Source organism: Excalfactoria chinensis, chromosome 22 (genome assembly GCF_039878825.1).
Source record: "Excalfactoria chinensis isolate bCotChi1 chromosome 22, bCotChi1.hap2, whole genome shotgun sequence".
In the NCBI taxonomy this organism is placed as follows: domain Eukaryota; kingdom Metazoa; phylum Chordata; class Aves; order Galliformes; family Phasianidae; genus Excalfactoria; species Excalfactoria chinensis.
The window spans coordinates 638,066-655,599 of NC_092846.1; the positions used below are offsets into that span (position 1 = coordinate 638,066).

At 43.0% G+C, this 17,534-nt stretch overlaps 1 protein-coding gene across 8 annotated transcripts in view; it reads right to left on the minus strand.

Moving 5' to 3' along the window:
- PUM1 (pumilio RNA binding family member 1) overlaps positions 1 to 17,534 on the minus strand; it is a 70,912-nt gene that overhangs the window by 38,572 nt on the left and 14,806 nt on the right. For 5 of the 8 annotated variants that reach the window (XM_072355273.1, XM_072355272.1, XM_072355271.1 and 2 more), the window contains exons 3-7: positions 16,040 to 16,108; positions 7,333 to 7,441; positions 4,668 to 4,846; positions 2,340 to 2,506; positions 1,307 to 1,577 (exon numbers count right to left, since the gene is read on the minus strand). In XM_072355273.1, the coding sequence (XP_072211374.1) occupies positions 1,307 to 1,577; positions 2,340 to 2,506; positions 4,668 to 4,846; positions 7,333 to 7,441; positions 16,040 to 16,108 (795 nt within the window). The remainder of the gene's footprint in view (positions 1 to 1,306; positions 1,578 to 2,339; positions 2,507 to 4,667; positions 4,847 to 7,332; positions 7,442 to 16,039; positions 16,109 to 17,534) is intronic. The other 3 variants (XM_072355268.1, XM_072355274.1, XM_072355275.1) reach the window with 1 other exon arrangement.

The window sequence follows — 17,534 nt, forward strand, 5'->3', positions numbered from 1 at the left end:
CCAGGTGTGGAGCCCTCAGTACAAAAAAGATATGGAGATTTTGGAAAGGGTCCAGAGGAGGGCCACGAAGGTGATCAGGGGGCTGGAGCACCTCCCCTATGAGGACAGGCTGAGGGAGTTGGGTTTGTTCAGCCTGGAGAAGAGAAGGTTGCGGGGTGACCTCATTGCAGCCTTTCAATACCTGAAGGGAACTTACTCCCAGGAGGGGAGCAAACTCTTCGAAAGGGCTGATAATAGCAGGACTAGGGGAAATGGTTTTAAGTTAAAAGAGGGAAGATTTAGGTTGGATGTTAGGGGGAAGTTCTTTACTAGGAGAGTGGTTAGGTCCTGGAACAGGCTGCCCAGGGAGGTTGTGGATGCCCCGTCCTTGGAGGTGTTCAAGACCAGGTTGGACGGGGCCCTGGGCAACCTGATCTAGTAAAGACGTATGTTTGGTGGCCCTGCTAGGCAGGGGGGTTGGAACTACATGATCCTTGAGGTCCCTTCCAACCCGGGTCATTCTGTGATTCTGTGATTCTGTGGTTATTTATATTGCTTCTCAGACCATGATAACTCTCTGAAGGTGGGCCTTTAAGATATACATGGCAACAACCCTTCCTCAATACACAGCATCTATCAGGCTACTTTGCTTGAAAAGACTGGATACTCCAGGAAACTCAGGGTTGCTAACATGCTCCTGCAATAAGCTACAACAAAGGATTGCACTCTTCTTTGAAGAATATTACACGTACAAAAGGAAAGCAATAAACATTTACAGTTGTTAGCCCAACGAGCAGGAACAGGACAAGATTACAGGTCGATGGTTGGATCCAGGCCCAGCATTCAGGAGAGGCCAAGCAGCAAGGCAAGGACTTGCTTTACCTGTCTGGGCTGAGCAGTTTGTGCATCTAATATGGGAGAAAAGGTCAAACAAACCCGTTGGGCCGAGATAAGCTCTGTAGTACTGAACTCTGATCACAGCTTTTGAGCCATGATCAGTGAGAGTCTGGCTTTCTCTGAGCAGCACTGTCCTGACCCCACAGCTGGGATGCAGCCCCAGGGCTAAACAGCAGTTCTACCTTTAAGTCACTTGAAAGGCTCAAGGCATTTTGTTAATCAGCACATTTTATTAGTTAAAAGCTCTTCTCCACTGCAAACTTACTCAAAAGCAAGAAATGACCCATCTATGAACATGTATGTATGGCATACAGAAACCATCCCAAGCCTTTGGCCACTCTGCCCACAAGGCAAGAGCCTGTGTTCAAAGTAATGACACTCTGGGGAAGGAACCAAGGCAGCGGTGAAAGACCCCGCACCAGAACTTTACCTGCTGTTGGGAATTGTAATCGAAGAGCCCCACGGTGGCTGCAGCTGAATCCACAGGTACCTGGGTGCCAGAATAATCAAACTGCAGAGGCTCCATGCCAACATGCTCCATGGGATCCAGGGGAACGCTCTGTGACTCTATGTTGGAAAAATCCTCCACGGGCTTGGCACCATTAGTACTCGCCAGCTGGGCTAAGCCCTCAGATCCGTTCTGGTTTGGACCCAGAAGATCTACTTCACTAGCAGAGTTCTGGCAATTACCAGGTGTACGGCTACACAGAGAGAAAAGAGATCCATCACTAAGCATGTACATTTAATGCTGCCGCACATCATCAATTCACAACAACAGACACTACGACTCACTAGAGATAACGTAGATGACACTATGAAGGTAAAAAATAAGATTCTAGGGAGCTATTCCAGATCCTCCTTTTACGAATTCTACAGAACAACCTGTGTAGCTATTAACAAAGCTCTGACACTGCAGCTCACTTGAAAGCTTTTTGAAATAGCTGTCATGGCTTCCTATTTACTCAACATAAGCACTGAACTGAAGTGAGAAATGGTTCATCTCAATTCAAGGGCAAGCAGCAAACACCTCACAGTGTATTTGTTTTCCTTCTATAGTTCTAGGTGTCAATGTAAGGCTCAGCAAAGCAGCAAGAAACAGAAAGGCTTTCTTAGATTTTATCAATAGCCCAGATTTTATCACTTCTGAGATACAAGGAACAGGTGCAAAAACTCAATTGCAGTTTAGCCCAGCCTCTAAGCAGGGTCAACACCTACAGCAGGTATTTCCAGAGCAATCCCTCACAAAATAGGTGTGAAAATAACATTATGTAGTACAGAAGTAGGGGCCCCTACACAGATTAACAGTTATCAACCACCTTCTCACATGTGCTTCCCTGTGCACATTATAGCATCCTTATGACACTGCTTAAGAGAGCCAGATGTTTTTTCTACTGCTCGCATAGCACAGAAGATCTTGCAAGAAAGTGTGATGCTGTTTAGTTATTAATGTGTGGTGCACATACCTGAAGTCTTTGACATCTGTGTCGATTCCATTCTGCACAGGCAAACCATTTGTTTTATCCATCACATCCCCCTCCTCCTTCAGATCTCCTAATTTATCGCCATCAAATGTGCCCTTATTTTTCTTATCCCCTTTGTCATTCTCATCATTCTCTGCATCCCTTGGCCCCTAGGCAAAAGAAACATTACTTTAATAAGCTTGAGTTTCGGATCAATTTTGCTTTCATTCCAAGATGTGAACAAATCAAAGAAACGCGTCACAATAAAGTAATTTTCAAGTATTAGTTCTTATAAATAAAAACATAAAAAGAGCAAAATAGTCAATCATAATCAAAGAAACAAGGGAATTAGTTTTCATTCCCTTCCAAAAGAGGTTACATCTACCTGTACTGTTTCTCCCATTTAGCATTTCAGAGCCTGACTCTACCACTCTTAAAAACCCATCCCAAAATTACTTTTAAAGAATCTTTACCAAATACCTCTCTTTTAAATTGGACTCAAACACCTCAAAATCAATTTGAGAGCGTTAAATACAACAGCACATACAAAGGTACATAAACTGAACTTAATGCCACCCCAGAAGGAAAATCTTTTAAACTACAGGAGGGGAGATTTAGTCAGTTATCAGGCAGAAATTCTTTACCCAGAGCTGGTGAGACCTGGCAGTGCTGCCCAGAGTGTGCTGTCCCATCCCTGGAGATGCCCAAGCTCATGGATTTGGTCACCCAGCCCAAGGTTCCTTCCAACCCAACCATTCTCCAGTTCTACCACTTAATATCTCCACATCAGAGATGCAGCAACTGGCATGTATTCAAGCAGAACAGAGCCACCATGCAGCTACCTCATTTTTCAGGGGCATTACTGCAAACTGCATATTGAATGCCAAGGTGCAACTTATAAGAGCACTCGAGTCAATCACTAACTTGATCATACAAACCTAAAGCACTTTGAAGACTAAAAAAAGGGGGAAAGGAGGATTTCATTTCTGCTGAGCAGTTTTGTAAGCTGTATGGCATCATCAGCATCCCTACCCTTATGTCTGCGTTTTATTTCACTTGGGAAAAGAATGAAGGGCTATTATGCCATCGGCAGTTTTCAACAACAAAAGGGAGAGGGAAAACAACATAATTCTTGATAAAAACAGCAAGGGGCATACAAACATTTATCACTGATAGCTTTTGGTGCTGTTAAGGACAGACCTCAACTGAAGGCAAAGTGCTCTGCACATAGAAGGGCATTTGAACCAAACTATTCTTCCATTCCCCCCCCCCCCCCCATTTTAGTGGTTAAGAGGAAATTTTTTTCCCCCATATATAGAGAAAAAGCATTCGTATTCTAATGGTTGTTCTTAAAAATCAAACTCTTCTTACTAATACTTGAGAGCCCAATTGGAAGCATCAATTATAAACACAAATTTGGAGCTCTGCTCTTACCTACACAATGTAATTCTTCGTTTCAGAACTGACATCCTGACCACCAGTGCTACAGAGCGGATACGTCTCTGACTTAGGATGATAAACTGACTCCTTCCACCCATCATTCTTTTTATTTTTTTCCTCCAAAAATCATCTTTCTTAGACTCGGGGAATAACAATGTTATCAGGGGCCCACTAATGAGGGGAAAAATAAGAGGATGGATGAAGGAGACCAGGAATGGGCTCCCTGAAGAGATGAGCACAGCAGTCTCCTAGCAGTAACAAACCTACTCTGCTTTTATGTTTCTCGACACTCACTGATCCTGCACTCAGCTGATGAGGTGGAGCTGAGATGTGGCTTTTTTTTCCCCACTGTGAGGATGGGGCTTGATTATGCCTCTATTGCCACATGCCTGGATTTGAGGCAGCACTGACTGCGCTTTCTTCCCCAGCCCACCAAGCACAGTGACTAATGCTATTTCTCCACAGGAAACAATATGCCCTTGAAAGCATTCCCAAACTGGAGTGGCTTATGCTCCTAGCATCATTACATGGAGCTTTTTGTTCTCAGCCAGCAACAAAGCATCCACACGTTCATTCAAAAACCACACTTAGCTACACAGACATCTGCATACTTTTCAACAGCAATAAAAAAAGGCTTAGATGGTGGTGCTCCTGCAGGTATGCTTCACCTCAGAACCAGCCACCTTCAATTCCTTTACACCCACCTCCTATACTGCAACCCCAGTCAGCACTGGCCTACCCATTTTAACAGAGATGGCTGAACTGTAAGAGCAAATAAAAAAAAAAAAGAAAGAAACATCTGCCTGTAGGAATGGATTAACAAACAAACAAAGCAGCAAATGGAGAAAACAACATAAAGGAAACTCAAATTTCAGAATCAAGCACACTTACAAATCCTCCTTTCCTTAGGCAGGAATCTCCGGGAGATGAGCTCAACACATATTCCACCATGCTAACTCCAAGTCCTCCACTCTCTGACCGTGGTGAAAGCACTGAGTTGACTTCACTATTCACATGAAAGCCCTGACCAGGTCTTCTCTGAACCATAATTGGTTGGGAAACAGAATGATCTGGAACAAAAACGTGTAATTCTTGTAAGTAGATCCAACTATTTGAAGTAGACAAGTCATTAAACATGTACTCTCTAGTGTCTTAATTGTACCAAGACACTTTTCACTTTGATGATGCCCACTGGAGAAGGATGGCTTTCTCATCCCTGATATACCAGGATCTATAAAGCTGCATGTGGTAACTGCATTCAAACCCTAAAATCATAAAATTCCAGAAATTTGTCTCTATGCAAAGGCTGCAATTAAAAAAAAAAAAAAACAAAGTTTATTCACTTCTATTAAAACTCATGTGTTAGTAAACTGAAAAAACAGTCTCAATTTAAACTATAGCTGTTATTTAAAACATCACCCTACAGTTACACCAGCTTACATTTGTTTTCCTGGTTGTATGACTGAACATACTCATATCTCATTATTGCAGTTTCTCCTAGCTGCTATTTCCTCAACAAAAAAAGAACTGAGATCTTCAGTTCTTCTTACTGCTCCCCTGCCCTCCTGCAGCAGCCCCATCCCTTTATCCCCTCTGTGGTTCAAGGGTTTGAAATCCAACCAGAGCTGACTTAAGGACAGATGTCTCCAAGTTCTAACAAGCTCTGCAGAAACTGCTGGCTGGGCAGGAGGTGACCTTCCATCCCAGTGAGGGAAAGGAAGACTACTCAGCTTCTGCATGTTCAGACTGGTAACAGCCAGCAAGTTAAAAATTACTGGGATACGGCAGCATAGCTGCCAGGGGCTGGGGGAAGAGGAATGGAATGACACTGATACTGCACCTTCCTTGTAAGGCTTAAGCCATCAAGAGAAGAAGGTCTATTCCATTCTTGCTCCTAGCTACACTTTCTTGCCTTCTCCCTCAAGCACAAGTATCAACCCAGCCACAAAGAGAGGTGGACCAAGAATTATCTGGGAAAAAAATAACCAAGAAAAGAGGAGACAGTTTTAACCCAGATCAATCCTCCAGCAGATTTCATTGCACTGCTGAACAACTACTTGTACCTTAAGGAGAAGAAAGAAGCAGCCTTTATCAGATAGGACCATTCCTAGCAGCTCTGACTATAAATGTTCTCTAACTACCACAAGCTACACAAGTGAAGGACCACAGCTGCACAGATAACTGCATTGCATACTGTGGACACAGAAGGGAAAAGGGATGGAGCAAAAGGTTTCAGGCTTCACCAGTTCCACCACTCATGGAACAAACTCAGCTCCTGGCCAAAGACACTTCCACACCCCACCTCCACAGTGCCTTCTGTCAGTGACTTGGAACAACTGCTCAGATCATGGCTGTTCTTGTTTCTGATGAGCAGAAGGGGAAACTCTGACTTCCCTGAGTCACAGACAGGAGTGCAGGTCATGGTTTGGGAATATAGGCTGCAAGGTGCACTGGATTAATTGAAAATAAACAAAGGAAGAAATGAGACTACAGGCTTTGACTCATGGAGATCTGCCATCAGCCAGTGTAGGAGGTTGCCTCCCCCACGTCTCCCCTGCTCGTCTAGTGGACACAGCCAGCCCCATAACTGCGGCAGCACAAGAGAAAGTCTCAACTACTGCTGTTCAGAGCCTGACTCAGCCCTTTAATCCACCCTTAGCACAAGCAGCACAAACTGCAGCTGAGGACTGTATGCACACACTGCAGGCTGCAGTCAGACAGCTGGAGGCAGCAGCTCCTTGAGATCTTGCCAGTGCTCACAGAGACTGCAAGGTTCAGCTCGGAAGATGTTGATCTATTTTTGCCAGGCAAACAAAACAAAACAGAAAAACAGCAGTGAAATTGCTCACTTGGAGCTGTACCTCCGCACAGCCATTTGTATACTGCACAGGGTACTCAGCAGTGTCTAAGAAACATATTAAGTACAGATAGAAAGCACAGAAAATATAGAGTAAAAAGTTAACATTTCAAATTCAGCACATGCATTTGACTTTTTGCTATTTAACTAAAATAAAACCTGAACACTTTCCCCTTAGAAGTTCAAAATATGGGACAGTCTCTGATCCAAGACCAAAATTCTTGGCAGATAAACTTCAACACAACTAATTCAAAACATCTCTTCATTTATTTCAAAATGGATGTTGTTGGGCTTTGGCTCGTTAAGTATTTCACAATTACTTTTTTCCCCTCCACCAATGTTGTTCTCTAATGTCTTTGTTCAGTCCTAAAGCAATCCATCCCAAGGCAGAAAATGTATCAGAAAGTTTAAGATCCAATTCTAACTGCTATTTAAAGTTTTTAAGGAGTTAAATACAAGGGTACAGGCATCTACACACGGCCATCATTTTACATCTATGGGTGTCTTTCTCCCTCTAGCACAAAACAATGTGGGTTTTAAAAGGTTTTATTGTTATTATGTGTAACAGATGTTTAAAAAAAAAAACAAAAACACAACATTTTAAAAGCTGTATCATCCAAGCTGGCCAGCAATTTTGAGCGGAGGAATTGTGTGTTTCTGTGTTCAGTTCCAACTACATTAAGTAAATAATCAAGCTACCTGATGTTCCCCAAGCACTGTCTCTCCACTGATCTCCCAGAAATATCCCTTTTGGTCCATCTTTGCTGGAATCATCAGATTCCCAAAACTTTTTACCCGGCAACAGCTGCTGCAATTAAAAAAAAACAACAAAGCATGATTAAAATAAGTATAAAATGCAAACATAAACCATAAGCGTCTCCCTTCCAAACATGAGTCAATCATTAAACACAAACTGATGCATGCTTATCATCAAAATATTTATATACTCCTAGGGTGTAAGCCATACAGCAACAGAGACAATAACTCAACCTCAGCAATCCTCTTACATTCTTAAATGCTTTACAGACACCGCACACGCAAGCACACGCATACAATTCACATTGTGCAGCCTCTCTACACAGGAGCTACTAGCAAGAAAAACGTTAGAAGGAACACTGCTGTGATGAGAACACTGTCATGACTTCCACCCGAGCTGTCAGGATACTTCCAAAACCACCCAGCCTCTCCAGCAGCATTTCTTGCCTTCTCAGGTTCTGATGCTGGCAGGCACAGATTATAGGATGAGGTGCCAAGAGCTCTCACTCTTCACTTACTTAATGACTGCTAAGGGCTCTCAGTGCTATGAAGGTTATTGGTAAACAATAATAAGAGTGAACAGTTCTAGGCCATCGCACCTGCCACGCGTGCATTGCTCCTGCAAGATGAGAGGAGAAAGGTAATGCATTTACTGAGGACAGGACAAAGTCACCACTGGATGAATTCAAAGAAGATTGTACAGAAGTTCAGAAGATGGCAAAAAGAACAATGTGCGTTATTTAGGGAATGCATTTGAAAACACTGTGTGGCATCCCTATACAGCAAAGGGAATTTCAAGCCCTCCTGAAGAGCCTTGGATGTCAAGCATACAATCTGCAAATTAAATCTTCAGGCTGAATGAGATGTATGTAATTCAGACAGCAAACAACAGCACATCCACAGCAAATTAAAAAAACAAATGAGCTTTGCCTGCTGAAGTTGGAATAAAACACAAGGAACTGGAAGATTAACAAGTACTCACATCTGTACAGCATTACCATAGCACAAACAAGAGTCATTAGATCAGTCAAATGTCTTATAGATAACAGTGCTGATAGCGCTATACTCCAGCAGCTTGTGTACAAATTCAAGGATACAGCCTAACAGACTGTGGGGTGAAGGTAAAGCAACAGCAAACAACTTCAGAGCTCACAAATTCCAGAGTCCTCTGGTTTAAGACAATGAGAGAAGCAGGGCTCACTCTGCTTCTCACTCAGGAAGACCTGCATACCCAGCCAGCATCACAAAGCAGCTCTGTATGCAGGAGCTTAACTCTTATGTTCCCAGACTGAGAGAACTAGAAAACACCACACTTGAGATAGGTATTACAATACAAACAACACCCGTTCTAAGCGGCACAAGAAAAGCAGAACTCCTTCCAAGTCCTCAGAAAGTCCCACCACAAATAAGAACGCAATTCCACCCAGTTACTCAATGAACACTCAATGCTGCTGTTGCCCAAAAGTAATTCTGCTTTGGCAATGATATAGCTGAGATTAAAATCAACACGTGACAAACAAGCACAGGAAAAAATAAAGTGAGGTGTGTTAGGGAGAAGCCTGTGCAGACCCAAGATGGAGGACAGCGATGTGTAGTGGTAGAACTCAGCATAGAAGCACTACTGCTCCAAGCCCAGTGTCAAGCTGCAGGGTTTGGGGCACATTGCCACACACCTGGGCAGGGTCTGTACAAGCTCCCAAAGACAATAAACCAATACATCCCCACCCACACAGCCTACATCATCGATCACAACTGAAATCCTGGAGGTCACTCTCAGATCAGAGCATCACCAAGTGTGGAAACGACCCCCCAAATCATGCAGTCCGACTATCCTACCGCCAATATTTCCCCACTAAACATCTACTTACATGCACATGAACACCACAGAGCCTACAAGCCTCCCTTTAGCACAAGGTTCCCGAAAGTTCTGATCCTCAAACACCAAACTTCCACTGCTCCCAGCTCCTCGACCCATGGCACACCACCCACACCCCACAACGCCCTGGTGCTGCACAGTCTGCCCAAGCAAAACCATTTAATTGCTCGTTTTCCCTACAAGGTATCCCATTCTACTTCCAATCTCTATTTCAGCAGTGAGTCATCTCCACCCAAATCCCTCAATAAGAACAGAGGAAGAAAAGGCACGTAAGTAAGAAAGCTTTGTAATCTAAGTGCTAAGCTTCTTCCAGGTTTTACTGTTATCTTTTTACCAAGAACAAGACCCAGCTTGTTATTTTAACTCTCAGCCCGCTAAGCAGTAACAGCATTTTTCTTGGCTGCTCCTTCCAGAGGAAGAACCACCACAAGATCAGCACATCACTCGTTTTTAAGATCTCCATTGACGACTTTAGGATTTGTTATTAGTGACACCATGAGCTGCTCATGAGCCTCCCAAGTGATCGATGAAAGCAGTGCAGCTTGCACCACGCCCCCCTTTCTGCATAGATCAAACACAAGACATCTGCATGGACAAGTGATGTCCATCAGCAGCTAATTCCCAAACATACCCACCTGTCCCCCCATCACAAAACCCAGCTCCTCCAATCCTGCTGCCAGCACCCCACCAATAGCTGCTCTTCCTTCACCAGTTCAGAAAGTTCAGAGGAAAGCAACAGAAACCAGTTAAACAAAACTTTTCATGTCCTATGAAGAAAGGTTGGGGGAACTGGGCTTGTTTAGCCTGGAGAAGAGAAGGCTCCGGGAGACCTCACTGTGGCCTTCCAGTACTTGAAGAGAGCATTTAAGCAAGAGGGGGAACGGCTTTTTACAAGGGTGGACAGTGATAGGACAAGGGGGGGATGGTTTTAAACTGAGACAAGGGAGGTTTACACTAGATATTAGGAGGAAGATTTTCCCCCAGAGGGTGGTGACGCACTGAACAGGTTGCCCAAGGAGGCTGTGGATGCCCCATCCCTGCAGGCATTCAAGGCCAGGCTGGATGTGGCTCTGGGCAGCCTGGGCTGCTGGTTGGTGACCCTGCACATAGCAGGGGGTTGGAACTAGACAGGCACTGTGGTCCTTTTCAACACAGGACATGCTATGATACTATGTCCTTCAACAATACCTCACAGTGCACACAGTGGGCAAAGCTCAAATGAAAAGATGAGAAGGAGCACGGACTTGCAGATAGCAGACAGGAAGAGCTGAGCAGAATTAGAGCATTTTTTACCCAAGGAAAGAACATCATCTGGTTTATGGGAAAACTCAACTCCTGCCATATGTTCCTGAGTTTCCAAAAAGTAAATACATTTTCCTCGTATACTCAAGAAAGCAACAGTAAATCCTATACTTAGAAAATCCATTCCTACTCAAAGATAAAAGGCAACTTTAACCAAAGAAATTATGTTTAAGAAGAATCACGTGTGCCTCAACCAGCACAGGAGCAATGAGGAGCCCCAGAACTGCCTGGTCAGCACACAGCAATATGTAATGCAACTTTAATGCAATATTTAGTTTTAATACAATCCTAAAATCTGAAGCACACCCCTCAAGATAAGAAGTCTGCTGCAGGTAGCCAAGCTCAGCTTTGCCTCTGGTTTTAATGCTTTGAGACCTGCATTCCCAGACAGCAGAAACAAAAGCAATGAGATACTTTTCATCTCACGAAAACTAAAACTCGAAACACTTTCTCACAAAGCACTTTGAAATCTGAATTATATCACAATCACACACTGAACCTGAGGAAAGGGATATTCACGTGAACCACTGTGCTCACATATGTACTTCATATACAGCACTCCAAACTACACACACTTAAGTAAGAAAAAACCCCACCTTCCGATGCATTTGTGCTACTGAAGCACAAGATGTTATGAAGAGCAAGCATTTATTTATATGTTGCTTGCTCATTTAATAAACATTTCTATTTTCTTGAAAACAAGCTGATTCACTACCACAACAGATAGCAGGACTGTCCTCTGACCAGAGAATGACTTCAGATTAATTTAATCCTCTACTGTTTCACTTACCCTCCATCCCTTTATTTATTTTACTCCTTAACAATGTGATCCTGAAGAACTGTACCTGTACACCTTATGGCTTTGTTGTAAATCCCAAATAAGGATTAGAAAAACATGGATACTTGCTGTCTCACATGTGCTGCACAACAAAAATGACACTTCTGTTCCCTGCAGTTCAACCTTTTCCCCCAGAACATACAATTTCAGACTGAAAGCTCTCACATTAGTAGAAAAAGAATATTCAAGTTTAATTTCTATATGGATTCTGTGTGTGCTTACAGCTGGGATGGGCAAGAAGTAACCAAAAGACATTACCAGCAGATGTCAAGGGGTTCCTCGCCCTGTCAGGTACAGAGGTTTAGCAGTTATCTTCTACTGAAGTACGTAACAGCCCACCAAGATGATGAATTTTTCCTTAGGGGAAGTTGTTAGTTGTGATGGAAAAGTTATTCAAGCAAAAATAATCCAGTTCTTCAGTGTGAAAGTTAATAAAATTGCAGAGGTTAGGAGACTAGGTCGTCTGCTCTCTGTTTTATTTATTAGAATTGACCTTATCTAGTACAAAAATAATCCCTCTAAGCCCTCTTACAGAAGACTTACAGAGTTAGGCCAATATTCAATTTAGCAGAGGGGAGGAGGGATGACATACACATCAACAAAAGCAATGCTACATCAACAAGTACTGAGCCTGTGTGTATGGGCCCCCTGAGATGGGATTATGAATTAGACAAATTAAGTAAACCAATCCCCTTCAGACAATGCAAATATTAAGATAAAAGAAGCCATCTGTGCCCCACCACAACAGTTGGAGAACTCTGTTTCTCTGCAGCAACAGGTATGGACAGGCAGAGCACGTATTCACAGGTCCCATTTGGGCAGCACTGCAAATTTACAAACTCTAAGATGTTATCTACCCTCAAAAATGCTGCCTCCAAAAAGCAAACCATGTTGAGACTGAGAGCATAAGCAGCAGCCAAAGCTGGATCCCTCTGACAAACTCCCTGCTGCCAGGACAGCTCTTGTTACCCCACCCTGAACCGTGGGCAGCTTTGTGCCTTGCTAGCAGGGCTCTGGCAGAAAAAGAGCCAGCACATAAATAAGAAGCAGGGTGACATGACTGGGAACAGTGTGGAAGAGTAAAACAAAAAGCCCTACATCTTGCCATGCACACAAGCTGTGAAATGGATGGCAGTGAACCCACAGCCATGAGCTGCCTCTCTGCAGCCACCAGTGCAGATCCAGCTGCTCCTGATGAGATGCTGCTCCGAGCATCCCCAGCTGCTGGAGCACAGCATAACCAAAGTCCTCCCACTTTCAATGCTGTTAGCATCAGATGACTAAAAAAAAAAAACTGTACTGAAAAATTATTTACATCTTTCAGTATTCCACAGTCCAGCAGCCAATTAATCATTAACTGAGAAAGCAAAGACATCATTCGTGGTGAAAACAGTGTCACATGGTGTTGTTTCTTCTTGGTTTTAGACCAGATAGAAGAATGCTGAAGGCGAATGTGACAACCACTCCACGTAAGAGAAAGCTCTGGTTATTAGAGGTAGGGTCTTATCTAGGACCTAACCTCCTGTATCAGTGACAATGTGATCAGGCACGTGGAGATCCATGTGCCACTTCAGCCTTAGCTGTGTAGATCTGCTGCAATGAGCCACGGGGCTTGTAGAAACTTGGCTCAAGTCAGAGCCAGCCTAAAGTAACAGCACCAAAACCTCGGTGGACCGTATCCTAGAGCACAATAATCAAATGTCTGTGATGAACAAGGCAATTATTTCTTACTAGTCTCTCTTTTTTAGGAGCAGGGAAAAATTAGCTGTTACTTAGATAGTTTCTGCTGAGTTTTTGGTCCAACTCCAGCATTTCTGAAGTTAAGACCTACAGCTACCCAATGACTTTGTTCCCACCAGCAGTGTGCTCTGTAGGAGCTGTTCCAGCTGCTCACCCAGTGACACTCCAGCTGCAGTCTTACCTCACAGCATCATCTACTATCAAATGGGGCATGTTCAGTTCAACATACATTTGCTGATGAAGGAGACAGATACCACCTCTTGGTCTCTCTGCACTGTCTGCTACACAAAAAAGATGCTGTATTAATATTCAATATTGCTAAGCTCCAGATAAAAGAGACCTAAGTGAAGAAAAGCAGACACCTAGCTCCCCTGTCTTGAGGGCCTGAGAAGAACAATAACTCGCACAGCTCGTGGTTAAGCTTCAGATAAGCATCACTGCTGTGTGATCAAAGACCTCAGAACACAGCATGAGAGGCATGGACACATGTCCTGGTCTGTGTGCTGAAGCAGCAAAACCAACCAGTTCCACAAGGGCTATTTTTGAACAGACCTTCATTCTGCTTCTTGCTCCACTAAATTCTGTACACCTCTCTCTACTACATTCTCTTCTGCAGATGCTGTACAGGAGCTTAACACAGTTAAATGGAAGAAGGTGCAATTGTGAAGACAGACAGCCACAATACAGATGAAAGCTGTGGGTTTTTAAACCAGTCTTAATTTCCCCAGATGACACTATCTGTTCATCACAAATCAAAAGTTATCTAGCCTGCTGTTAAAATCCAGATCATTTAATTACTTGACTGCGCCCTTTTAAAAAGCTCCTATGTCTTAGGAGACACAAGCTCCTCAAACCACTAACATTGTGATGATATTGCTTACCAAGAAGCAAGGAAACGGGAAGATAAAAAGATAGTCTAAATGCTTTGTTTTCCCAAATGTATAAACAAACACTTCCCCTCATCTTTCTCCTCCAGGGTTTTCAATATCATACTTTGGATCTGATATTATCAGCTCTTTCTGCAGCTAAGAATCAGAAGAATGGATCTCAGTTTACACAGTTCCTGATACTGACCAGGTGGATGTATGTTGAAATTACTCAGGAAATAGAGAGAAAAGAAAGGAAACGGCAGTGGATGACAGAAAAACCTAAGGGAAATAAGAAATAATGACTTCGGTTAGAGAAAGAGAAGGTGAAATGCCATCTCTCCTGGAAGAAACATGCCTGCTTCAGTGTATGGAAAAGCCCAATGACAGAAGGAAGCTGTCTCAAAGTTCCAGTGTTATTGTCACAAGAAAGGAAAGTGACTCATCATTTAGAAGGCTCAGCAAAGGAAATCTCACATTCAAATGATAAAAAGAAACGCTAAGTTCACTTCTCTCAATAAATCACTGAATAAACCAAGAATTGTTAAAGATAAGCATAGTTAAGAACACCTCAGGCATTCAAATTGACATAATGCCACACTAAGTACAGAACAAGAGCTGCACTTACTCTGACCAGGCATGCAGAGAACATGTGTGCTCTGTATCTGGAAATGAACAACGTCCTGCCCAAGTGAGGTGTAAAAAGTAGTATTTACAGAGCATTCACACCCATCATCTCTCTGCCATGTTGCACATGGAGGTAAATCAGCTGTTTTTCAGCAGCTTTAGATGGATTTGTAATTCAGCAAGGAGAAAACACGCCATTATTTTCACCTGCTCTTAGTCAATAGTTTCAATGTAGATCCAGAAACACAGAGATTTTCCTTTCATGTACTATCAGACTGAACTGCAATTCAGCACTATTATCATCCAGAGAAGAAAGAAGAGCAGAGAAGCTTGGCTGCAAACACCAGGAATTCAGAGGTCTTTTCACCTGACAGAAGGCACACTACACAATAATCCTGGCTTTTCTGTTTTCTCCACACCAGCCATTTCCGGATTCTAGAGGTTGTTTTTTAATCTACTTGGTAAAGTAGGTTACAGCAATAGGAATCAGTGGAGAGGGGGGAAAACAAACCAACATGAATTTCATAGACTGGAATGCAGAAAAGAAGCCTTTCCAAAACAAAAGACCTGTACTATGCTAGAGACAGACCTTCCTTGCAATTAATATCCTCCTGTAAGACAAGATTTTCTCGTCTCTGTTCTTCCATAAGCCAAAAGACTTGGCTACAAAGGAAAGGGGAACTACAAGAAGCATTTACATCCCAACTTTGAGGAATGCATAACAGCCAACTAGAAGTAACTTGCTCTTCTTCCAAGTCATCATAAGTAGGTAAGTTCTCTATTTAAAGAAAAAAGACAGATCATTTTCCCCAGATCTGCTGCCTGCTTACTGCATGACGAGATGAAGGAAGTTCATGCTGTTGTGCTACAAAGTTGGATCCTCTGTTTCCACTACGTGAAAGCTCCTCCTCAGCCCTTTGACCTGTCCAAAGCACTGACCACTCCTGAAACCCTTGATTACGTTGCCCAGCTATTTAAACATTAAACACAGCCCTATGCTTTATGACAAAAGCAAAAGTAGGTGGCCAGGAGCACAAACTGGGCAGCAGACAGTAACTGACAGCCAAACCCCACAATATTGCGGGGTTTGAGATCTCAAGATCCCAAAATAAACATGCTACAAGGATTCTAACACTTGTCATAAGACAGATTTCTAACTGTTCTTTTACAACCACCATTTTGCTGTTTAATGATACAACAGGTGGAGGGCTTAGCTGTTCCTCCTACTGAGACACATCCAGCCTGACAGGTTTTTATTTTGTTAAAGCACACACACACAAACTTCACAGCCATAATGGAGAACTTTCAAGTTCAGAATCATACCAGCAGCCTCAAAAGCCTCCTAGACATTGACCTCCTCCCCCCAAAATGCAGATGTTCTTCTGCAGGCCTTTTACTTACCTCTCCCATAGCCCGTCCTTCCAGAGCAAGCGCTTGAAAATCATGGTTCAGCTCATCCATAGAACGCACCTATTTACAGATGGGTGAGAAAAACCAACAACACATGAGGAAATGGTTTTTTGTTTTTTTTGAAATGATTATTATAATTTACAGCATTTTTTTCTGACACAAACTGCGAGTTACAGTCTATACTGCAGCATACAACAAGGCTACTGAGCACCAAGAGATGACTTACCTTTAAGATTCCCAGAAGACAGAACTTTTAGCATTAGATCTATATATGCACAAAAAAATGGCAGAAGGAACAACTATTTTAAGACACGCAGTCTAACGTAACTACCTTTGCCAAGTTTATTTTAAAGATTAATCTTTCACATTGAGCTGCATCATTTCAGGAAAAGCAGTTAATGCATTAGGAAGCAAATCTGGAGCATTTCCTTTCAAGAAAGACCAAATAAAGACTTATAAAGCAGCAGACTTGCATTCAACCTACAGCAATATAAAAAACAGTGATAGAAATGAAAAGCAAATTAAACAAAATAGAACTGTATAAAATAGGAGTCAGGGGATGAAGAAAGGAGAGTAAGCAAAGTCTTGAGGCCACCTGTCAGGTATTACACCCTTCCCAGTGCTTCAAGCTGCAGAAGGCCCTAGGACAAATTCATGGGGTTTCCTCTTTGTCAGCAGTGTATGTGGCAGCCCCACAGCCATGCTGAGAACCCAGGACTTGCCAGCTGAGGCAAGGCAGGCAAAGGCATGGGTGAGAGCAAGGGGTTCCTTCCCCAACTCTGCAGGCACTGTGCATGAGGAAGATGCTGCTGGGCATGCCAGCCTCCTACTCATTCCAAGGCCTACAGCCACACTACAGCAGTTACATAATTTTTCTGCTGCTGCTCTGGATCATGATTAGATGAAAATGGCTTCAATTAGGACAGCAAAAAGCAGCAGTTTAGAACTGTTAGTTAAATCAATCAGTAACTGAAAACACAAGAAAACGTGCTGTTTTTTTTCCCTGATTTGCACACCCAAATCTCATCCAGGCAAGCTCCTGCAAATGCAACCATTGAGCATAATTACAGAAGCAGGAGATAAAAACAACACTACAGACTTGAGGATAAAGCACAGAATTCAGCCACATGCCAGGATTCAGGTTCACTTGCTGCCCTTCCCAGTTAACACACCTGAATTAGTGCAGCTCTTATAACAACAGCCACAAGCACTTTGGACGGCACACAAGCACTACTCAACACCTCCTACTGTGTGTTCACCTAACCCTGCAACCCCACAGATCTGATACAGGTTCCTGTTGGAGCAGTGGTAATGGTTTATACATTTATTTACGAGTAATCCACACACTGACACTACAGCCCTTCACAGGAGCTTTTCGGGATGCTGAAGATGCACAATGTTTAGCCATCTCACCACTTAAGACCTGTAGGCACCTCCAGGTTAAAGGAATGAAGTTGGTTATAACATCTGGTGGGTGACATAGCAT